This window comes from Nothoprocta perdicaria, unplaced genomic scaffold, assembly GCF_003342845.1.
Source record: "Nothoprocta perdicaria isolate Ctin4 unplaced genomic scaffold, notPer1 scaffold_87, whole genome shotgun sequence".
Taxonomy (NCBI): domain Eukaryota; kingdom Metazoa; phylum Chordata; class Aves; order Tinamiformes; family Tinamidae; genus Nothoprocta; species Nothoprocta perdicaria.
In genome coordinates, this window is record NW_020456165.1 from 3,132,084 (window position 1) to 3,155,845 (window position 23,762).

At 53.0% G+C, this 23,762-nt stretch overlaps 1 protein-coding gene across 1 annotated transcript in view; it reads left to right on the forward strand.

The window, feature by feature from the left end:
- The first annotated feature begins 220 nt into the window (after nucleotides 1–220).
- EEPD1 (endonuclease/exonuclease/phosphatase family domain containing 1) overlaps nucleotides 221–23,762 on the forward strand; it is a 49,911-nt gene continuing 26,369 nt past the window's right edge. Inside the window, exon 1 of the mRNA XM_026052333.1 lies at nucleotides 221–1,078. Coding sequence (XP_025908118.1) covers nucleotides 225–1,078 — 854 coding nt within the window. The 5' untranslated portion in view covers nucleotides 221–224. The remainder of the gene's footprint in view (nucleotides 1,079–23,762) is intronic.

Consider the following 23,762-nt stretch of genomic DNA (forward strand, 5'->3'; position numbering starts at 1 on the left):
GGAGCGGAGCGGAGCGGGCACCGGAGGCGGCGGCCGCTGCGCGGGGCCGCTGTCGCTGCCCGGCGCCGAGGAGGAGCGCGGCGAGGACGGGCGCCCCCGCGGGGTGCTCCTCGCCGGTCTCACCGCGTTGCCCTCTCCCGCCGCAGGGTCCCCGCGGTCGCCCCGGCGCCAATGAGGTGCCGGCCCCTGGCGCTGCCCGTCGCCCTGCGGTGAGGTGAGGTGAGATGGGGGGCAACCTGGGCTGCCACCGCTCCATCCCGCGGGACCCTGCGGACCTGTGCCACAGCCGCAAGTTCAGCGCCGCCTGCAACTTCAGCCACATCCTCGTCAACCAGGAGCGCCTCAACATCAACACGGCCACCGAGGAGGAGCTCATGACCCTGCCCGGCGTCACGCGCGCCGTGGCCCAGAACATTGTGGAGTACCGGGAGTACATCGGCGGCTTCAAGAAGGTGGAGGACCTGGCGCTGGTGAGTGGCGTGGGCGCCGCCAAGCTGGAGCAGGTCAAGTTCGAGATCTGCGTGAGCAGCAAGGGCAGCTCGGCGCAGCACTCGCCCAGCTCCCTGCGCAAGGACCCCCCCTCCGAGCACCACCTCTCCACCACCAAGATCAACATCAACACGGCCACCCCGGCGCAGCTCATGAGCATCCGCGGCGTCACTGAGAAGATCGCCAACAGCATTGTGGACTACCGCAAGGAGCATGGCCCCTTCAAAAGCATCGAGGATCTGGTGAGGATGAACTGCATTAATTCCTCCTTTCTGGACAAAATCAGGCATCAGATTTTTGCGGAGCGCTCCCGGCCGCCGTCGACGAACACCAACGGTGGCCTCAACTTCACGGCCAAGCCTCACCCCAGCCCCACGTCCCTGAGCCTGCAGAGCGAGGACTTGGACTTCCCCCCGGGGGGCCCAACGCAGCTCATCTCCACTCGCCCCTCCGTGGAGATGTTCGGGGGGATGAGGGACGGCCGGCCCGTGCTGAGGATCGCCACCTGGAACCTGCAGAGCTGCTCCATGGAAAAGGCCAACAACCCCGGCGTGCGGGAGGTCGTGTGCATGACRCTGCTGGAGAACAGGTAAGAGGCCGTGCGTGACCTCGGCTTGGTGACGGGGCTTAGCTGCCCGTAGGATTTAGCATGGTAAAGTCATGTCATAATTCYGGTACCTCGCGTGCCTGAACTCCTGGATTTGATTCTCATAGTTTCTCCCTGGGGTGGTTGGCTGTTACTCACGCCCCTTGGACAATTTGCCTACATCTTGCCAGCCGGGAGCTCGGCTGCGCGGTGGGAGAGGGATTGCTCYGTGAACACCACGTTCCTCACGGCGTTTCCTCCGGCTGGGTCCTGACCTGCACTAATGCCGCCCAGCGCCAAAGCCGCAGCTGCATCTCCTCAAGCCGAGACCTCCCACCGCTGCTTCCCCGGGCAGCCGTGTGCGTCCCCTCGGGTGTCCCCTGGTCTCGGCACTCGCGCCGGTGCCCACGCTCCCCTCGTCCCCGGGGACAGCGGCACTCCCGACACGCCGCGGCGGCCTCCGCTGCCGTGGGGCTCGTGGGCACGAGCGGGCTCCGCTGGTGCGGCGCCTGCRCGACCCTTAGTTAATGGAAGGGGGTGTGAGGGGTGGGAAGTGGAGAGCCGGTTTCTTCCATCCGTGCAATGGAGCTGGGAATGCTGTGAAGCTCTTTGCTGCTCAACTTTCCGCTATATCTGGGAACGCAAGGGTGCAGTAAGGATTCTGGAATAACTTCTGCCTTTTCCTGGCCGCCTGGTCACTCTGTCCCGGCTGATCTACTTTGTTCTGYGTATGGCATCGGGAAGCTAACTCTTCTCCATGTCTTCTAACTTCCAGCTGGAAATTAATGTGAATAGGTGGCTCACAGGCCCCTGAAAACGGGGCATTTCGGCAAGCGCCGACACCCTGTTACCTTTGGTAGCGCTAAGGGTTTTGTCCTTTCCCAGTGCCGTAAAATCCCGCTGAACAACAGGGATTAGAAGGAGCGAGCAGCAGGCAGGCCTGCCAGGCGGCAGCTCTGTGCCGGCAGGCAGGGACCTCTCYGCTTCCAGCGCTGCTTCCCTCATGTTGCTGCTCCAGGAACAGCCCCTGTCCCAGGCACCGCAGCTCCTGCCTTCCGACAGAAAGGGCTGGGGAGGGAGCACACCGGCTCCCTATTAGAAAGGATTGGCGGATAAGGCGATTTACAGAGTAAGCCTGCATTAGCCCAGGTTGGCTGCTGCGTACGCACAGCAGGGCCCTAATGGTTTATTAATGTTTATTCTCTCTGCATGGTAACTTAATCTCTCTCCAACTTGCCCAGTATCTGCTCAGCTGCATTGTGCAAAGTCCCTTTGATGAAACTTTTAAGTTTTGGGCGAGCTGGATATCAGTGCTTTTCCCTGTTCCATCTTTGTGTTGCACAAATGGGTGCCGTCAATCACGGAGGGAGTGTGAGGTGCAGTTGCTCTCCGTGCTTGAGCAGTAACGTGAGGAGCTGGAGAGGGATGAGAGAGTATCTGGCATTGGCAGGGGAGCCCACAAAAGTTTCCTGGGGAAGTAAATGTGGGAAAAGAGAGATCCACACAATGCAGGGGAAGAAGTATGCACAGGGAAAAGTCCTACTCAGCACCGCAGGGAGATGTGGAAAGGAATTTCCTCTTGCTTGTGCTGGTGTTGCTGAAGTCAGTGGAGCTTTGCAGCTATAAAACAGACTTTGCTGAGGTCAGAAAAAATCTGACTTTTTGTGTCTGAGGGGGATGAAYGGGCCCCCTCCCTCCCTGCTCTGGTCAGGTGCCCTGCAAACTGACTGAAGTGACTTGCGAGCCCTTCCTCGCAGGTAAATTAGCTTCAGCTGATAATCGGCTAGGGAAATCCAGCTTTGGCTTCTTCCCTAGGGAATGCACCACCATGCAGGTGCTTTCCAGCACTTAAGGCTACGCGGAAAGTCATTGAGGTTCCTCTCCAGGTGAGGGTGCTAAAGGCAGGTCCCTTCCTTCAGCCCCAGGTAGCCGCAGTGCCAAGAGCAGTTCCAGCGCTTACAGGAAAGCRGAAGGTCAGACTTCACATTAGTTGGAGTAATCTCCAGAATGGAATAAATCCTCCAAGCTCATCCCCCAGAGCGCTAAGGTCTCCTAAGAAGAGCCGCAAAGGGAATGTGCTCTGATTGCTCTAGTATCCCTGCTTGCWAAATCAGTAAGTATGACTGCTGCTGCTAAGCTATTTCCAAATCCATCATTGCRGCACGAAAATAATGGAATACTGCAAGGTCCTCGCCCTCTTTCTTATATTACAGACATCTATGTTTGTCACAGGGCTTGGGTTGTAAGAATGAGGTATTTTCATTCACAGGACGAGAGTAATTTTAGAAGAGATTAACGGGGTGAACATGGAGGTGAGCGTGACACCTAATGGGATTAACGTGGAGGGAAGTTGCCCAAACCTGTGGCACTTGTGCAGGTGTGGAATGGCAAACCTGGGGATCCTTCCCAGCTCGCTGGAGGTGGCTTCCCTCTCCGGATGCGGATTGTCCTGTCCCCTCTGCAGGTGCCGCTGGGCTTGTGGCTGGAGGGATCTGAGGAGACGGCCTGTGGTTTGGAGAGCTGACAGCACAGCGCATAAATTAGGTGGCGAGGGGGCCATGCAGCAGTGTGATGACAAAAAAACAAAACCAAAAACCCATGTGTGAGGCATGAAGCAGGGAGGAAAAAAACCCAACGGTTTATCCTCACAGACAGTGCTAGTGCTAGGCTGGGGGGATGCGCCAGGGGCATGCGTCGAGGGAGACTCCGTGCGCGGGGCCGCGGGCAGCTGCCCACGGGTCTCTCCTCCAGCCGCTCTGCTGGCACCCGTGGGCACCAAGGGCTGGAATGGGCTTCCCAACACGTCCTGAGCGGGAGGCTTTCCAAGGGCTATTACTATTATTACTTTTTTAATACTTTTTCTTCCCAGCCAGTAGCCCAGCAACTTTGTGAGGACTTTTTGTTTATTTATTTATTTCCTCTCTGCTCGGACGCTTGGCTCCGTTGGACGCTTGACTCCGCTGGGGAGGCGGCGGTGCTGGCGCTCGCTTTCCCCGGAGCAGCGCTGTGATTGCACATGGAGGGGCTCCTTGCGGCGGGTCCCTGATCTTCCCCTTTGCCTCTGCCTTCAGGCAGCCTCTCGCAGAGAAGCCGTCCCTCTCGCATGCTCAGGGTGTGCACATAACGAAGCCTTAACCCCTGTTGCAAATGAAAMGCTTTGAGCCCCACAGACAAGCACCAGTGCGACGTCTCCGCTCAGCGTCACCTTCTCCGCTCTTGGGCGAGTTCCCCTGGAGCATCATCCCTGCCCCGGGCAGCGCGGCAGCTCCTGGCCTCGCTCCGTGGCGGAGCCGCGCCGGGATCGCGGTGCTGGCGGCCGGGAGGGCTGGGAGCGGCTGCGGCTGCGTCGCCTCCTCGAGCGCCGGTTTGGTTCTTCCCCGACTAATAGTGCGCTGGAGCGCCGCCAAGAATAACGCTCCCGCAATAAAAGATCAGGAAAGGGGCCTGGCTGAGCAGCCCGTCTGTGCTAATGGGTCTTAAACTGCAAGAGAACAAATACACCCTCGTCCACTTATGTAATGTTTAGGAAATCCTGCAACTTGGGAGGGGGGGAAAGGGAATTTTGGATTATAGCTCCTGTTTATGCACACTTTGTGAAAAGACTTTTTTTTTGAACACAAGGACTGCTTGGATGTTGGATGGTTTCAGCCTGTCTGATCTCTTCTACAGCTCTATTTGGTGTCGCTGGGTCCCCTTTGCAGATATTCTGGTAAACTGGAGCCACCAAACTCCTTCTGCAGAGTTTGCTGTATTCTGCACAGCCCGTATAGAGGGGGTTGGGTAATTGAAGCTAATGAACAAAGCTGTAATCGATGTCTTGCTGCCTGCCCCTGGATGGCTAGCAAAGGCCACAAGGCTGCAGCCTCATCTCAAAAATTTGTGCCATGCAACTGTAGAAAGCAGAGGATATGCCTGTGTSTAGGATTGCATCCTGCAGGAAGGGTCTCTAGGTCTCTCTGGTTCGTTTGCAGCTCTGAAGGTGGCAGCACAGATGGGGCCGGCAGGTTGCTGGCTTTGGCTCCAAAGGGGGAACTGCAGCGAGCAATCTTCAAGGAAAAAGATGCTGCTTTGTTCCTCCCAGGAAAGAAACCAGGAGACATAGCAAAACACTGGGATGCCTGGATAGATGGGAACTGGATTCCGCAGTGTCTGAGAAGGCACCAGTGTAACTCGGTGTCCTTAGCTGGAGGAAAGCAGTGCCTGTGCAGCCCAACGCGAGGCTGCTTCCCTGCTGACCCTGATCTCCGGACACGTGGAATGAGGACATCCAAGAGCGAGTCCGTTTTCACACATCTACCTGCACCCTCCCTTCTTGCTCGGAGCTAGGGCCCTGAGCCTTTTATTTCCTTCTGTGTGTGTGACATCCCAGGGAGTCGTTCCCATGAGGGTTCCCAGCCGGAGCCGGGTGTGCAGGGATCACAGTGAGGGCCGGGCTCAGTTCCGACCCGCGCCGCCCGTGGCCGCACGTACTGGCACTGTGCCGGAGGCGAGAATGGGTGCATGCTGGCAATGAAGGAGGAGCGCAGCAGCTTTTCCCTTCTGCTTCCAGATTTTTCCACGCCGGACACTTGGTTTTGTTGGCCTGAGGGCTCGTGCTCTGTACAGATTCCCTGGAAAATAACCCCAGTGTGAGTGAAGACACTTGTGTGCTTGGCTAGCGCGAGRGTGACCTGTAGCATATCTCGTCTTACCCTGGCATTTAACGGGAATGTGCTTTCCACTCTGCCTCGATCCTTCCTTTCCCTCATCTCGGGCTCGCAGTGGGACCCACGATACCCAGCAGGGCGCCGAGGGCAGCTTGGGCCGGCGATTCAAGGGAGACCCTAACAGCCCCCGGCGCGGGCAGCCCTTCCAGGCGTCAGGCCGAAGAGAAGAAGGGTTAATTCACAYGGAAAAACACGTTAGGGAATATATTGTCACGTATGCTAACAATGGTTGGGGAGATTACTGCTACTAGACAGGCTCCATCTGCACTGGAATAATTCCACCAGCCAGCCTCCCGTGACCTATATATTGATTTTTTTTTTTAAACGTAGAAATTTGTGTGATTCCCACCCCCCTATGCCGTATTTCGTAACAGACACTATTCTAGGGCTGGTGGTCTTTTTGAAGCAGCTGTCCCTGCAGGGCAAAGCCGGCCCTTTCACAGACACCTTCTAGACAGTTGGCCTGATGGAGATGCAGAAGTACCCTGAATAAAAGATCATTGCAGGGCTCCAGCCGAGCTCATTAACCTTCTTTCCAAACGGGGCTAATTAGCCCGGGAGCGCAGGGCTGAGGCAGCGCCACTGCTTCCAGTGTCCCAGCCTGCGGAGAGGGAGCCTGCGGAGCTGCCCTCCAGGCTCTCCTCCATCCCTGCCTGAGGCCCTGAGCCTCTCGTAAGGGGAAAAAGTGGGGTAATGCCCTGCTGCCCTTACGGGGGCAAGACCCACAAGAAAAGCTGTTGCTGGGAGTGTTTTCTGCCTTAATTTATGGGGATGGATGGAGGTGATGAGGAGATTTGGAGAATTTCCTTCTCCTTGTGCTTGCCTTTTTTTTACATATACCTTATATATATATAAATATATATATATGTGTGTATATATATTTTTTTCCTCTTCTTTTTAGTATTTGCCTCGGATGAATCTCCCTAGCTGTGTAGCATAGGTGTAGCTAGGACAGCCATCCAAGCYGTTTGCAACTCAACTGCTTTGCAGGGCATTTGCCAATGCCCAACTGACCAAGGAGGGTTTTGCTTTGGGGTGCTGCGGCAGGTCCCCTGCCCGGAATCCCTCGTGCTTCCGCTGCCGGATCCGTCACACTAAATTAGCACCTTCCTCCTTCKTTGAACAAGTGCAGAAGTGCCAACCCCTCCCGGGTACGGTATAAATGGATGTAAAGCTTTGTTTTCAGAACATCCTTGGCTTCCTCTGTAGTTGCAGGTCCGTTTTTCCTCCTCTTCTCTGTTGTCCTGTGTGCCAAGGGCCGTGGCTGCGGTCGGTGGTGGTGCTCGGTCCAGGACCTCTCCGAGCTTGGGGTGGCAGGAGCCGTGCTGGGATTTCTGCTCAGCTGGGAGCTGCCCGACGTTGTGTGCACAACAGAGGTTCGCTTAGAACCTGTTTCCTTCTTGGTTTGTTTTGGTGGCTTTTTTTTTTTATGTATGTGTTTTTTTAAACCAACTGCAGTCACGTTTATCTTGGTCATAGTGACCAAGGTAGGGTTTCTGGGTGTTAGGCCACGAACACTTCTGGCCTGGTCTGGCAAGACTGATCATAAAATACTCAGGGCTGGTGCTTTTCTGCATGCGAGTTCCCAGGGCTGCTATCAAACCCACAGGCTGTAGGGTGTAAAAGGACTGCCTCATTTCCCTGTTCTCCCTTTAAGCAGGCAGGAATTTGGAAAGACACAAGGAGGAGGGTCCTCCCTGGGGAAGATGTGTCTCCTTTGGGTCGCCTTTAACCAAGGCAGCAATTTTCCAGTGGGGACACTGTCTTGAGCAGGGGTGGCGCTTCCATGGGGGACACTGTGGGTGCCCCAGCGCCTTGGTGAAGCCGAAGGGGTTTTCCTGTGGGGATGGGTGCAGCTGGGGGGTAAGGCAGGGGCCAGCACCCAGYCCCACAGTGCAGCAGCAGGAAGGGGCCTGGGCAGCTCTGCTGGGATCCCCACCATGGGCCAAGCACTGGAGCTGCTCGTGGGCATGACAAGTAAGTGCTGTGAAGGGACAGGGAAACGTGGAGGTACCCGGGTAGCGCTTGCAACCTTTATACTGACCAGCCCAGGTTTACCCGTGATTTTGGCAGTCATGGTGGTGCAGCTTCTGGCTATCTACTCGTGTGTCTTCCTGCTGTTGCTTTATGCAGCTGCTCCCTTATCTCTAGCTGTGTTTACCTACGCATTTCCTAATCAATCTGAGCGGAGCGGCAAGCGTCACCAACCGGCCTCTGCACCGGCCTCCCTCCAGGAAAACCTGCCACGGAGCAAGGGTCAGCGTGGCATCGCTCCTCTGCTTTGTGGAGCACAAGAACCGAAGGCCAGAGCTGGGTGGAAAGGCCCGAGATGGGAATCCAGGGGGATATTTGGGAGCTGGACTGGAACTGGAACCTGRAAGCCGGGCTCGTGCTGCTGACACACAGCTCGGCTGCATTGCCAGTGTGATTTAGAGGGATCTCCTGATAAAGATATCTCTTGGTTGGTTGTTGTTTTAATTATTTCTGACTTAGTATGTGCAAAGCAGTACCACAGAAAAGGAAATCGTGGCTTGGAGGTCAAAGGAGGAGTTGAGGGTTTGAACAGTCCTTGGTAAGCAGATCATGGATTTAATGGATATATGGACAGTTCCCTCACAGAGTTCTCAACAGTATAAACTCTGGAAAGTGCAAAGGCTTTAATGCACGAGCAAGAGCCACCTCCAAGAGTGAGTGTTTCCTATTTTTTTTGTTGTTTTCCTTTAGCAGCTGTGTGGAAGAATGATTGCAGATCTTTAAGTTGCTCATCTGTGTGCCCAAATCCAACCCAAGACAATGGAATGTAAGGTGGTGGCTCGTAGTGTGTAGGTTGCTGCATGTTGATTATCCATATGTTGAAAGAAAATTCCYTTATCCAGGATCACCTCCATCTTGGACCCTTTGGAGCATAATCTTCCAACACAGAAGTGGTTGGGAGAGAAGCTTCCTCATCTCTCTGCAGTYCTAGTGAAGTGTGTGTCTTTTCCCTGCCTTTCCTTGGCTTTTAAACAGGCTGCCCTGGTTCCTGCTCTCTGCACCCTTAGCAGCTCCCATTAGTGCAAGCAGTTTCCATCGAGCCTCGAGTTTCAGGCCATTAAGGTTGACTTGTACCRTTTCTCACCTTCCTACCAAGCCAAAGGCTTCAGTTTCCTTTCACCGTGCCTGATCCTCTCTCCAAAAGTCATCCTAACGCTGTCTTCCCCATCCGAGATGTGCTGGAACATTTCCTTCTCCTCCAACAAAGSCTCTTCCAGGCACTTTGATAATCAGCCCCTTTAAGATATCTCCTATTTCAGGCAAAATCTGCTTGAAGAGGCAGCTTCCCTGGAAGTTCAGAGGTTGTCACACGTTGTTGCAAACGGAAGAGGCTGTAGGAGAGCCTAAAGGATACATGTTCTTATGTTTTTGATTTGTTCCTATATATCCTTAAAGCTCACAGAAGAAATGCAGAGTTGACTTCCTGAAGTGCCGGGCCCTCTTGTTCTGGCTGCTGGAACTGTGACACAAATGTTGCCGTGAGGGATTTGGAAGCTTGGAAATGCTGGCGCTTGATCCTGCTGTTAGCAGGGAGCCACGGAGCTGTGGTGAGGAGGATGAGGAGGCAGCCTGGGGTCTGTGGAGAGGCCAGGGTAAAGCATGGGAATCGCTCCTGTGCCAATACATCCCTTTTCACTTCTTTGGTGTGTGTTCCTCCTCCTGTTCCGTGTGAAACTCTCTTTCCCTTTGTCCCTGCGCCTTTCTGTGCACACCCTGAGCCTAGATGGATTTCTTTACTTCAGTCGTGGAGCTTGGGGAGGAGAGGGCTTTTTCACTGCATTTGGCTGCAGTGGTTCCACTGCTTGGAGTATTTTCTAACCTGTTGAAATGCATGGCAAGGCCAGGCCTCTGTGAGGCTGCAGCAGTGCCTGAACTTGCTCCCACTAGGTTGGCAGCTAAACCCCCTTTGCTTCCAAGCAAGACTAAACCCAGGGATTTTTTTTTTTTCCCTTAACTCTTCTCTGAGTATATGCCGTGCCCTTCTCCAGGGATCCTGCTAGGCCTGGGAGGTCTTTCCTAGATGGTATCAACTTTTGTCTGCTCTGGCTTGGGCCGTGCCTCTTTATACCGACGGAGGCTCTGGCTTCCCTGCCTAGATGGGGAGTGGGAATGGGAGGGAAGAGGCTCATCCCGAGYCTCCTTGGGCAGCGCAGTGGGCCATGGCCCAACCACTGACAGCACTTTGACTTCTCCTATCGGAGAGACCAGGCTGGTCCCTCCTTTGCTGCCCCCATAAAAGTAGCTGGCCTCCAAGGGAGTGGGGCTGGGCCTCGCTCTCATGAAGACTTCCAGTGAGGTCCTGAATGGACAGAGTAAAACTAGAGTCATTGAAACTTTCCTCCTTTTATTGMCACCTGCCACCAGCAGGGAAAAAGATTTTGGAAAAATACTGTTTCACGCGACATTTTTGTACAGCTTGGTTATTCTCTGCTTGTATCCTCTTGAATGCTGTGTCTAGTCGATCACTTCTGCATGTTTCCTTTTCCTTGATGCCCTGTTTTTACATGCCGTTTTCCAAACTGTTATTTCTTCTTGTGGATGAGATGATGTGCATGGTATTTTCCTAGTGTGCTATTGTCCCCTGCTATTAAACCATTAGTCCAATTGCTTTTACAGAATACTCTCCTGGCTCAACATTAGCAGGCAGTCATGCTCGTAAAACCTGCACGAATCACACACCCTAAATGATCTGGAGTGCTTTCCACGGAGCGGAGATTGCGTTATCCCCGGAACAGCCAAGAAATGGGAATGAAAACAGTGCTGTGAAGGGGCTGTAATTTCTGCTTCATGTGCTTYGTAGGGCTGCAGGTTGAGAAGAATCACCAGGGCCCTGTGTGCATTGGGTCCACTGTGCTTGTAGGTGTGCCTATATGCAGCTTCATATCTATCCAGCACTGTATCCAGCATATCTATCCAGCATATAGGATGTGCCCTATGTGCATATAGGCCYGGGTGTCTCTGTGGCGGTCTTTGCTGTGTCCTTACCTGTGTTTGTGTGTGTGGATCAGCAGGTCGGTGTGTGGAGGAGCGCAGCACGGCTGCAGCGGAGCCCAGGCAGACGCGGCACCGCTGCGGCTGGCAGGACGGCCGGGAAGCTGCAGGGAGCATCTTCACAGCGTCCAGGATAGCTGGGAATTTGCARGGAGCATCTTTACAGCTTCCAGGCAATTCTGTGTTGCGTGTCAGGCCCGAGGTTTGCTAAGAGCTCTCCTCTCCACGGCAGAGCTCTCTGCACAGCGGGGGCAGCTGCGCCAGCTGTACCGTTGCACTGCGGTGCAGGGCAYGGCGCAGCTCCTAAAAGGCTACAGCCTCCTCTTGTTCTCCTCTAAAACATAATTGCACCTCAGTTTAATATCTGGAGCGCTCTGGGTCTGGCTGGGCAGGCTTTTCTCAGCCCTGTGTTTCTATCTCCAGCGGAGTCACATCGAAGCCCCTGACCTAAATACGAGTGAGAATCAGGGCGACACGATGGGCTCTAAATGCCAGGAGAAAAGCTGAGCTCRGGCCCGCTCCGTTGCCTTCGCGGGCCGCTGTGTGTGCAGGGCACTGCCCTCCTTGGAGGGCCCTGCGCTGTGAAGGCCAGGCCGGCGGCCCCGCGCCTGGCACGCAGCGGAGCTGCTCCGCTCGGCAGCTTTCAGATCCCCATCCTGCGTGTCATTGTGCAGCCCAAAGCCGGGATGGCTTCCAGCTCCCCGAAGACACTCTGACATTGTTCCCCTCGGTCCCTTCCCCCGGCAGAATATGGTTTCTAGGGAGGCTAGCATGTTGTGCTGCTGCTGTGGTGCCCAAGCGGGAGCAGCGGTTCATGGGAATGGCACAACCCCGTTGGGAGCCAGCTGGGAGCCAGGGCAGTGCTGTGCCGGGACGGTGCCGTGAGCCCGTGGCTCTTGCCTGWCCCAGCAAGGAGGCTGAGCTCGCCGGGACGGCGCCTGGAGCTGCTCCGTTTGTGTCCTCCGTGGCCTGCACAAGTGTAGATTGCTGCAGGCTTCCTGACTTCCAGCACAGGGAAATGACACTCCATATTTATGGGACAGTGGCCATGAGATCCACCCACCCAACACCGGAGCGAAGGTGCAGCTCGGATCAGCTGGTGCAGTTCTTGCAACGCTCGGCCTTCASGAGACCAAACAAACGCGGGAGGAAAAGGGAATTTATCCTGGATCAATCAGCGTGGCTCTTCCTGTGTTGAGCTAGGGCATCAGGAGTCGAGGCGACGCTCCGCGGGAGAGGAGCTCCGGAGCCCTCCTGGGATGAGGAGCGTCCCCTCCGCCTGCTCCTTCACTAGGGGCTGGACACCGTGGACTCCAGTAGGTATCCACGGCATGCATGGGGACAGCAGCTTCAGTGGGGCTGGTGTGAGCCGAGCGCTCGTGTGGAGCCCGGATYCCTCTGCCTGTCCCCATTGCTCATTCCCCACATTCACCCTGGCCCTTGACTCGTGCTTCGTTCMGGAAGTAAAGCTTCCTGCCTGGCCTGTGCCTTGCTCTCCTCTTGCAAGAGGAAAGGGCACATGTGAAACCCTGCTTTCCAAGAGGTTTCACCCAGCTTTTATGGGCAGCCCACCCTTAGTGCTTGCCCGTTGTGCTTTTCCTTGTGAGCTGTCTCATCTCACCCTCGTGTTGCCCCTGAAGGAAGGGACAGCGGCAGCCTCTCCCCTTGGTAGCCTTCCCGCCCCACATGTGCTGCTTTCCCGGGCAGCGCACATGTGCTTGGATGAGGGACACTGCCCCGGGACAGGCTGGCAGGCAAGCGGGAGCTTCCCTCATCCTGCCGCTCCGTCAGGGCTCCTCTTCCTTGATTTTTGCCTCTTTCCCTGGGGATGGAGGTGCTTTGCAGCAACCTGCTTCGGAATAAGATGTCAGGCTGCAATCTGGCCCTCGGCTTTTTGCTGTCAGTGCAGAACCCCCTGCTTGTGACCACCGGCACTTGGCCTTTTTTGGGACCCCCTGACGTGGCGGGAATTCCTTGAGGCTTCGGGGGAGGGCAGGATTGCATCTGTGCCTCAGCAGCATTGCCGCTGGAATAACGTTTAAATTCCTGAAGRGTCACAGAACACCCAAAAGAGCACAGTTATCTGCATACGTTCTCCAAGCAGCATCTCCCTAGACTGGTCCTCAAGGAGGTTTTGTTGTTTCTGGTCACAAAAGCAGCCCCAAGAGCCTCCTTATGGCCTTCCAGGGTCTAAAGCTGGAAATCTGGGCGTTCCCAGTGTACAGCCTAGAGCTTTTTTGGAAGGGCTCGGTTTGTGAAATTAATGGGTTTAATGCAAACAGGCTGTGGAAAAATGCTGCAGTGATCTCTCTTTAGAAGCCCAGTAAACTCTATTAACCTTTCTTRCGCTACTACTTGCATAACGTCAGGCTTTTTTTTTTGCCTTTTTTCTCCTTTTTCCCCTCTCTTGCTTATTCTAACGTAGAGGTAGTGTGGTGGGAGCTATTTTTGTCTCTTCTCTGTAAAGCTGAAGAGACGTGTGTGTGTGTTTGCTGTTTTTCTTTTCCTCCTTTTGCCTAACCAAAGGAGATAAGAGAACTTCCTCTTATTAAACCCTGTGACCATGCAATCTCCACCACGTAATATCCTTCTGAATTTAAGCCTGCTGAGACATCTGCCTTTGGCAATTTTTATTTTTATTAGAGAGAGAGAGACAGTGTTTCTCTTCTTTAAACATGAATCCTAGTAACCCCTAAGATGTCTGGCTGGATCCGTGCCTGCCCAGGGTTACTTCAGTTCAGCAAGTTCACTGTGCCCAGAGTTCACGGCAGGCTAAATCCGCTCAAAGGCAAAGCACGTTAAATATTTGCAATATGCAGCAGGAGTAGTGCAAAGAGGAAGATGACAGGTCTTTTATTTAATAAAACCTTTTTTTCTTTTATGGTATGTTGAAAGGCTAGAAAAAGATTTTTGTTTTTCACTCCTTTCTTCCAAGCTTTTAAAATTAGAGGGATTTTTGGTTTTGGTTTTAARTTCAGCTGTATTGACTAAGAGAAARCCTTTGGTGGCAGAGCTGACGTGGGGCAGTTGTGCTTTTCATCCCTTATTACACTCCAGGTAAAGCAGACAGGACATTTTCTCCTTGCTTTAGAGCCTGAACCATCTTCAAAAACCGGTTGATGAAAATTCCCCTGTAGACACCTACCTGCTGAATATCTGTAATGGTCATTTTTATAAATCTTTCAGTAGTAACTGGGTATATACCTGTGTATTGAGTTGGCGCACTGCTTGTGTTGGCTGCCCTGCAGCAATTCACAGGCGTCTGTGCTATCTGATGAAATGAATGTCCCTTCCCTCCTCCCAGCCAGCCTGATTCCYCAGGTGCTGGGTTTTTGTGAAGATTTTTAGTTACGTATTTATCTATTTATAACTGGAGTGTGACCTTTGAAGAGTAGGCTGCAGTTATTCAATGTTTGGGGATTTATTTGACACACTTGGAGCAAAGAGGCAGCCTAAAATTGCTGCTGCTTGAAGGAGTCTTGCTGAGAGGGAGACATTTCCAGTGGCTTCTGTGGGCTTCTGACCCGGCTCTGCTCACCCTTATACTGGATGTTACCCAAACCTATACAACAATAAACCTACTTCTACAAGAAGTATTTTGTAAAGCAAAGAGCAACGATAGTTAGGTCTCCAAAGGAAACTTCAAGTTTTCCGTATGCCTTGTTTCTGAGCACCAGTAAGGACACTGTAGGCTTTAGAGTGATTGACTTTATTAATTTATTTCCCTACCACCCAGGTAGATGAGTGGTAGATGAGTGACTTTAGGTCTCCACAGCGTTTCCAGCATCACTTAGGAGCCAAATAACCCCTCGAGGTGTTTGTTGCTCTGCTTCAGCACCCTGAGCTGAGCCAGGTCAGTCTGGGTTGGTGCTACCTTGAAGGCACCAGTGTTGGAGTCTCCATCCCAGTGGTGAGGTGACCCCTTTGACGGGGGTGTGATTCCCCCTCCTTCCCATGCATCCCGCCTGCCCGTGTGCCTGCTCCATGCGGGTGGGAGTCCTGGGCAGGGCTGCGCTCCTGGCACCGGCAGCGCGGGTGGCCTCTTGTTCCTGCCTCAGGTGTGGGCAGCCTCGTGTTCCCGCCTCGGGCAGCGGCTGCGTGGGCAGCCTGGCTGCACCAGGAGGATGTTGCCAGCAGGGTGAGGGAAGGGATCCTGCCCCTCTCCTCAGCTCTGGGGAGGCCGCTCCTGGAGTATTGGGGGCAGTGCTGGACTACTCCCAAGGACAAGAGGGACATTAGGGGGATGGAGCGTCTCTTGTGCGAGGAGAGACTGAGTGAGCTGGGCCTGTTTAGCTTGGAGAAGGCTGAGAGGGGATCTGATCAACATATGAAGGGGGAATGTAGGGAGGAARGGGCCAGGCTCTTCTCAGTGGTGGCCAGTGACAGGACAAGGGGTAGTGGGTACAAGCTGAAACACAGGCAGTTCCATCTCCATGTGAGGAGGAACTTCCTCCCGGTGAGGGTGACAGACCAGTGGAACAGGCTGCCCAGGGAAGCTGTGGAGTCTCCTTCTCTGGAGCTTTTCCAAACCCGCCTGGATGSCGCCCTGTGCCCCGTGCTCTGGGTGTCCCTGCTGGAGCAGGGGGTTGGACTAGGTCATCTCTAGAGGTCCCTTCCAAACTCAGCCCTCCTGTGATTCTGTGTTCCCGCCTTGGGCGGCCTCGTGTCCCCCGCGTTGCCGGGCGGTCCTGCCAGCCGCTCCCGTGGGCGGCGCTGCTCCCGCCTCGGCGCCACGGCTTATCGCCSCGGATCGCTCGGAGCCTGACACCGCCGGGCGCCTACGCCGTTTATTGCCGGGACGAGCGCGGCCCTTGTGTTTGTCATGGAGGTGGGGAAATGGTGACTGGTGCCATTGACTCGGCACAAACCGTCGCGGGAAGGGCGCGCGGTCCCGGCCGTCGGCCTCAAGGCGCAGGAGCGTCCATGGCGCTCTTTGAAGCTGAGGGGAGAGTCGCCGTCATTGCTATCGACCTAATCTGATCGTGGTCCCACTTCTGAAATTTATCCTTCCCTGTACAAATATTCCACAAGTTAAAAATTTCCTCGCTATCTTGCTGTAGAAGAAAGAAATAAATCTTTTTAGTGACGTTCCTTAACTGAGGTGCATTCAGTTTTCAAAGTGGTAAGATGCAAGAACAAAAAAGGACTGCTGCGATAAGTGAATGTGAAATAAGTTGGCTGTGGTATTTCTAAGGATATATGAGAATGAGGGAAGAGCCTCAGCTGTGCCTGCTTCAAGAGAATTTTTAACATTGCATGTTAATAAATCCATGCCACAAACTATCATACCGGTTCAGAGCTAAGCAGAAGATCAGCTAAAGGTTTGTGTCGCCTGTTCCTGAAACATGACTCACACTGCTGTGCTTTCAGGGTGCATGAGACATCCCCTCTTTAGTATTTTCAGTCAAAAGCTTCACAAGGGTGCACAAGCTTCCACGGAAAACATTTTTAATCTTGGAAGCAATTCGCAGCCCAGAGGGCTGGGGAGCCACCAGTGGCAGTGACAACATCCAGTTATGTAGGATGAGGGGCAGAAGGGCAAGTGATGCTGCTTGGCCCTTCTGCTATCTCGCTCTGTCCTCTCGGCGTGGGATATTTTCGGATGAAATTGTGCATTAGTTGACCCATCTCCCCAGTCAGATCAGCCTGAAGTTTTCCAGACTCAGCTACGTGCAGCCATAGCCGGCCTGGTGACAGACCCGCATCCCGGGGATTTCTGCTCTGTACCACGGATGGGAGTAGAAAAAACTGGGCAGTAGGAAAAAAAAGTGAATGACAAAGCTCTCGGAAATGAGCCCAGGTCTGCCCTGCTTCAGTCTGCGAATTTCTGCTGCAGACTTTATTTCTGAGCAGTCCTCCCTTCTGCTCAGCACAGCTCGGCTAGAAAGTTCTGCCAGGGTGGAGAGCTGCTCCTGAGATAGCAGTTGGCTGGGGGAGTGCCGAGTCAGCCAGTTTTCCCGACCTGGAGCATGGAGGAAGGGTCGCATTCTCCGCGGGATTAGAGTTACAGATATGTGATGCATCCTCTGAAGGTCTAAACCGAAACCTTTGAGTGTTATTCTGGTGCTGAGAGCAAAGGCTATGCAAGGTTGTGACTTTTGGCAAACTTGAGGCTTCGGTTTCATGTGACCCCTATCACACTTCAAAGCTGTTGTTCCAGTGAAACAGCTGGATTGACAGCAAGACCATCCAGTTTACTGCTGGGATTAATGTTACAGATGGCACTCCGAGCGCCCCATAAGCTAAATTCCCTGCACTGACTAATGCAGTTTTATGGGATCTGKTAGATGAAGCTGGTAGGCTGGTCAAGTTTTGGAAAGAAAACTTTGGGCTTCTCGCGCCCACGTGGCATCTTGGTTTCATATTTGATTTGTGCTTCCTGCAGGCGTTACAGCAGGAGGAGCAGGCAAGGCATGTTCAGCGAAATACTGACCAAGTCTGATATTTGTTTTCTGACTAGAGCGCTGTTTGCATTGCTGGCGAACTAAGCCTGTAGCCTCTGTGCAAAGAAATCAGTTGTGGCTCATATTATTTGTCTGCAGTGGCATTTCTCAAAGTGGAAAACTTGGATGTATGCGAAAGGCGAGAGTTTCTTATTTACTGGCAAGTTCCTGGCACCTCTGCTCACTCTGTCCTGCTTTTTTTTTTTTTTTTTTTTTTTGACAGTTTTGTATTTCTTTACTTCACACTTCGCAATGTGCAACTGACCTCAGTTTCAGGAGTCTGTGTCTGTCGATGCTTCTGCAAAGCGGGGGAGCCAAGTGACAGGCTGAGGAATGCTGCTGTCTGTAGCATCCTTTCTTCATCGTACGGTATAGATCTTGCATGGGGAGCAGCCCAGCGTGTGGTACCTGATTTAGCAGCTGAGCCTGCCACCATTCTTGTTTGCTGTGCAACACAGAGATGTGCTGACTGACACCCTAAGCCCTGTCCAAGTGGAAACTTAATAATACTAGGCTAGGTCTGCACTAGAAACCTGTGTGGTATTTTGGGGGTATTTTGTCAGGAGCCTCCGTCGAGCTGCCCTGCAGATCCTTTTCCAATGGTAACGAGGCTTCATCAACTTGGCAGAACCTTTTCTTTCTCCTTCTGCCCGCATATGGCAGACGTGTCGCTGCCGGGAGCCGAGGAGCATCAGGGCAGGATGTGCAGCTCGGGCCCCGCGTGGGTTTGTACKTGAACGTGTCAGGTTCTGCGCTCAGGCTCTGTTAGCCGGAGCTCCGGGAGGCAGTCTGAATCAGATCCATATTCCCCTGCCTTAGCCGAATCGGACAGGAGTTCTCCATGAGACCCTGGTTAGATCTGTGTCCTGGGTGGTTGGTAACTGAAAGCAGGAGCGATCAAGTTAACCAAGACTGAGAAATACTACAATTTATATATATGTGTGCATATATATATATATATTTCTTTAAATTCCTGCTGGATGCTAGTGCTAACAAGCAGTAATGATCGTTTTGTGGTGTTCAGGCATATCCACCTCCTAAATGAGCACCCTTATGGTTTCTTGATCCCCTATCAGACTGTTCTTTTCCTTAAAGTGACTCAAGCAGCTAAAATGGCTTCCCCTGTAACCTACACATTTTGGAGGGGGGAAAAGATTTGGAAGCGGAGGAAGGTTTCCAGGTAAGACAACATTAGCTGCTCCTGAAAAAGCAGTAAAGGTCACTTGACAAAGGGGCTGGTCCTGGCTTCTCTCCTGCTTCTCTGCCCTGTTGCAAAGCCTCTCCTCTGCAATTTGGAGGCGTCTCTCTGAGCACCTCCTGTGCATGCCCTTCCGCCCCGAGCCCTCCGTTTGGCCTTTGCCCCCACTTAAGTAATTCTGCTTTGGCATAAAGTCCTGTCAATAAACATGGAATTGTGTTGGAGCCCGGCCAGCCTCGACGGTAGGAGCCAAACTGCCAACCAAACTGTGCCATTGCTCTTGGGTCCCTAGGTAATAAAATGTACTGGTTTCCAGTAAATTCTTTTGTAAGGTTTTAAATGATAAACCCCTTTCTCTGAGATGAGGACAGGCATGTGTGACAAGGTAACACTGCATTAAGCTTCTGAGAGTGAAAAAGGGGGCAGCAGGAGTTTGAAGCTGGGCATTTAAGGCATTCGGTTCACATACCTTTGGAAATAAGAGCAGCAGATSATTTTAATTCACCTTTTATTGCTTCCCAAGTTTAAATTTAATTTTGCAAGGGCGCAAAAGTAAATTCTTCAAATAGGCTTCCCATTAATTGCTTTTTCTCTCAGCCTCGCCGTAATTTTATTAATAGTTTTGTTCTTCATGGCAGAATGATAGTGTAGTGTCCTTTCCCAAACATGCCAATTTGATTTAATTAAGGAAAAGTCAGTTTTTCCGTTGCTGCAGCAGGGCAGGATTGGATTGGAAAAGATGCCAGTTCTGCAGCTATGAAGCACTATCCAAGCAGGGAATGATTCAGAAAACCCAGAAAAAGAGCCAAATGCCAGAGACCGCTTGCAATGTGATATAATGCCTATATTTGGAAGCTCTTAAGTCACCTTTGATTTTTATGAGCTTCTGCTTCTTTTCTGCTAAATCTTGCGCTCTTCACTTGTTGGACAGATTTTAATAATTAAGCTCCAGTTAAATCACTTGCCGGTGTCCAGTTTAAATGACTCAGAAGAGCCAAAGGCTGCTGCAAGCGCAACCCCCTCTGCGAGCTGCATCCTGCTGCACCCCGGGAGCCYTAGGCAGGGTGTTTGCACTAGGTGCAAAACCACTGGGCCTGYCTGGGGTGAATCACTTGGAAGGGAGACACTGATACTGCTTGCTACATAGAGTCAGTGCTTTTTGATATAGGGAAATGTCTTTTGTCACGGTACAAACAAATCTAAAAGCTTATCCCCCGACAAGGTGGTTCCTCTGAGAAGTGGGTTGGAAAAAAAAAAAAAGAATTGAAATAAATTTGGGGTATTTTGCGGGGAGTAAATATAACTGTCATCATCATCATCCTCTTGCAGCAGTGTCCTTTTGTGCGGGCTGAGTTGCTGTGTGGGGAACTCTGGCACAAGAACAATCTGCGAAGCTGCCGGGGGAAGCAATGAGAGACACTTGCTCCCTGGATTGCCCATCCCGGAGTTTCAAGTGRAAGTTTAACCCGTAGTCTCAGGATCCCCCCATTAGGAGATGTAGGTCGACAAGCTTGCTGAATTCAGGAGCATGTCATATATGTGTTTGCTTGCTCTTTATTCATTTGGCTTCTACCCTATAATCATTCTATTGCTAGCGATCTTAAGCTCCCAGTGCTTTGATCTAATGCATGTGGGAATGTGGGGGTTATTTTAAGCTGAATAGCCTATCATACAGTCTATTGAAAATATTTTTAAGTCAGCGAATAAGGAGTTAGGACAGAGTGGCGCTCCTGATCCACGTGTGCGATCCCCGCGCAGCCGGGAGTCAGCCCTGCTCCCRCTGGGACAAGTGCGGTGCCGCCGGCCCCCGCTGCCGGCAGCTCCCGCAGCTCCGAGGCACCCGGCCACGGCTCCGACTCCTGTAGCAGCTGCCCTTGTCCTGGCATCGCACGGAGAGGGAGAGGAGGAGGAGGAGGAGGAGAGGAGGCTGAAGAAAGACTGGCCCAGCCTGTAGCAAAGCGATTCCAGGGTTAGCGTGGGGCTGGTGGCATCGGGGCTCCGCATCCCACACGGAGCGGGGCCAGCAGCAGCAGCAGGGGAGCTTGCACAYGCAGCCACCCCTCCGTGCGCCCGCTCCGGCCGCAGCTCCCTGTGGCGAGGAGGCTGAGGGCCATCTTGAGAAAGGGAGGCCTTGTGCAAGGGGAAGCGGGTGAGGGCTGTCCACGCTCCTGCTCTGGCGTCTGAAGAAGGAAGCGAGTTTTCCTGAGATGTGATCCTGCGTGCAGAGAAGGGGGTGAATGTGACATTTCTTTGCTGCGGTCGTTCCTCTCTGATAGAAGAGCCCAGGAGTTACCCAGTGCCCTCTGAGCACAGCAGCCAGTGCTGGTTAATAACGGAGTGCCAGGCAGTTTGGAGCAGCTCCCCTCTGAGTTGTGCCCTGAACACTAGCACTCCCTTGCCTTTAGATCTCCCTTAGATCCCGTCTTTCCTGTGCACCGTTCCCGCACTGGGAGCCACGCTGTGTCTGCTGACCCCACCTTTGTTATCGTCAGAAACAGGGATGGGCTCTGGGCACATGGGCTTTCCTTTGGTAGCTCGGATCATGAACTGGCCATCCTGCCCTGGCACGAATGCATCTGGAGCAACTCCTTGCTCTCCCTGTAATAGGCACTGGCCTGAGTATCCGTAGGCAGAGGAGCATCAATATCGACCTCTTGGGACACGCTTGCAAGGGGGTCAGAAGAAGACCTCAGGTCTCATCCACGAGGCACTGGTGCCTGTTGTGTTTGGCTCATTTTGTGAGCGTGCCAGACTCCCTTGCAGGTGCCACGGCCTCAGTTAAGCACAAGTCAGCTCCCCATTTCCTAGGCCTTGCCAAATGGAGGTCCTCTTGGCTTAGGCCCAGGTGTAAGAAAGAGCAGTGCAAGGAGGGAGCTGCGTGTCCTGCCTGCGCTGGAAGCGGGAGAGGGCTGAGGGAGCGCGAACCACAGAAACAGAAAGAAAGAAGGGACTCTTTCATTTGCCTCCTGCCTATTAGCTYGGGTAATGTTACTGTTTCCTCCTTTAACGTAATAGCCATCCATAATTCATGCTTCCCCCCCCTCATAGATCCATTACAGTTTCCTTACTCTCCATAACAAATACTCCAGCCACTCACATAATACAATGTGATCCAYGAATGCAAACATCGAGGGAACTGTGCTTGTCCAGCCTGTGCTGCACCAGCAATTTGCTTGATGGATCTCAGCTTCCCTGCGCTTCCATTTAGTCCTGGTTCAGTTCCCAGCTGCGGAGCCTCGATGTGCTCCGTGTGTTTAACCCTCCATGTGGGCACAGCGGGGATGAGGAGGCCCTGAAGAACAGCTGCCTTCACCCCAACCAAGAAACTGCAAGGAGTAGCTTTAAATAAACCACAATATGCTTTTCTTCTCCCCGTGAAGCAAACCTCGCTGCCCTGTTTCAGGCTAACTTCTGCTTGTTTTAGATAGATTTTTCCCGGGAATCTTGCAGACCACGTTGCTGTGCCGCTTGTGGAGCTGCTGGCCGGCGCTGGGGCGCCGCGGGCTCCCRTCCCGGCCGCTCGGGTTACTCCATCAGCTCCCGCCTGGGTTCCAGCAGCCTTAATGCCATCCTTAGTGCCATCCTTGTCACTATCCTTAACACCATCCTTACGTCACTCGCGGCGCCGCCTGGCCAGCTCGGAGGGAAACCGGGAGTCCCACGCTCTGAAAGGGGGCTGTGCCGCTCCCRGCCAGCTGGTGCCTTTGTGTTTTGTTTTCCTTTTTCCTGCCCCTCCAAAACTTTGCAGGATTTCACGCGTGTCTCAGAGTGGAACTGATGATGCCCGTCTGCGTAGGGCTGAGAAAGCGGCCTCAGCGTTCGGCTTCGAGCAAATGCACTTGAGCATGCGGATTTGGCACAGACCCAAGGGGTCTTCGTCCCTTCTTTTCTCATGTTAATTAACCYCYACATAAGTGTCTCACCAGACACTTCCATTATAAACAGCTAGAAGTTGCTCTTGGGTACGTAAGTCAGCCTTAAAATTTCACCATGGGCCGTAACGTGGTTATGGAATTTTATCTCATGAGCAGAAGGGAAAAATTTGTGGGGCCCCAAGGGAAGGAGGAGGGAATGTTTTAGTAATGCTTAAAAGAACTGGYTGCTTGTGGTCGAGTGCCTTTTGCATGGGCTATTTATGATGATGTCCGTGATTGTGGATGGGGTGTGATGTGGTACCGCTTAGGAAGGGGTCGGAAAGCTCACAGAGATCCAGTCAAAGGGCAGCTCTGTSTGTTACTGACCTTAGGTGGGCTGCAGTGCTGACTAACAGACAAAACCTGAAGTCTCTGGAGAAAGTCAGTCTGCCCCAGCAGCAAGTTGTCGTGCAAAAAGAAACCAAGAAGCCTTTAAATATTCCTGCCRTGGGGGGCTTAGGATCAGAGCGAGGGAGCCGGTTCTGCCTGCCCCAAAGCGGATTTCTGGGAAGGACGGTCAGGCTACCCGGAGAGGAGCTCCGTGGCTCCCGCCCAGCGCTGGGGCTGACGTGCACATCCCAAGGGATTCCCTTGGAGGGAGCGCTCCCTGCATCAGGGCCTTCCCTGACCGCCCTCCACGTCTGCCTGTTGTCATTGCTGTGGGAGGGTTCGTCCTCATCCTCACCACACGCATTAAAGTAGAGGGGAATTAGCAGGGAGCTGCCTCGAGTGTGCTCGGCGTGCAAGGGTGCTGATTCCAGGAGCTTTGCTCGAAGGCACCAAGGAAGTAGGCGAGTCAATAAGTGTTTTTAGCGTCGTTTCAGACATAACCAGGGCATTTTCCTCCGTGCAGGCCTAGCTGCCTGCAGAACAGATCTGTGCTTTAATACTCATGAAGGAGAGCGGGTCCCGCCATAACCACAAGGATTCTTAAGCAAATGCTTTTCCATAACTTTGTTCACATGCTCCGGGGAGGATAAAGTAAAGGACAACAGGCTACATAAACATAGTATTGTAGAGATACCAGGAGCTCAGGCTTCAGTGCTCTGGGTTTTCAGCTTTATCAGGGGGTTGTTTTTTCCCTCCCTCTCAGCTACTAAGTAGCTCTGGTCCCCTCTCTTCTGTGCTAGCCCCTTAGCTAACACGTAAGCTACAAACAGCCTATGGAGAGGCACCCTTGCTCTCTGTGCGTGTAGTCTCGCTGCCCCCTTTAAATGTTAAATGCCCAAAGTTAACATTTAAATGTTAAATGCCCAAACAGCCATGGAATAAGCTGCATTTCTAAGCTGACATTACATAAAGTAGCCCGTATTTGCTTGGAATTCCTATAAAAAAGAAACCAAACCAACCAACAAACAAAACAGTGAATGTCTGGCTATAAAGAGCAATGTTCTGAGCAGT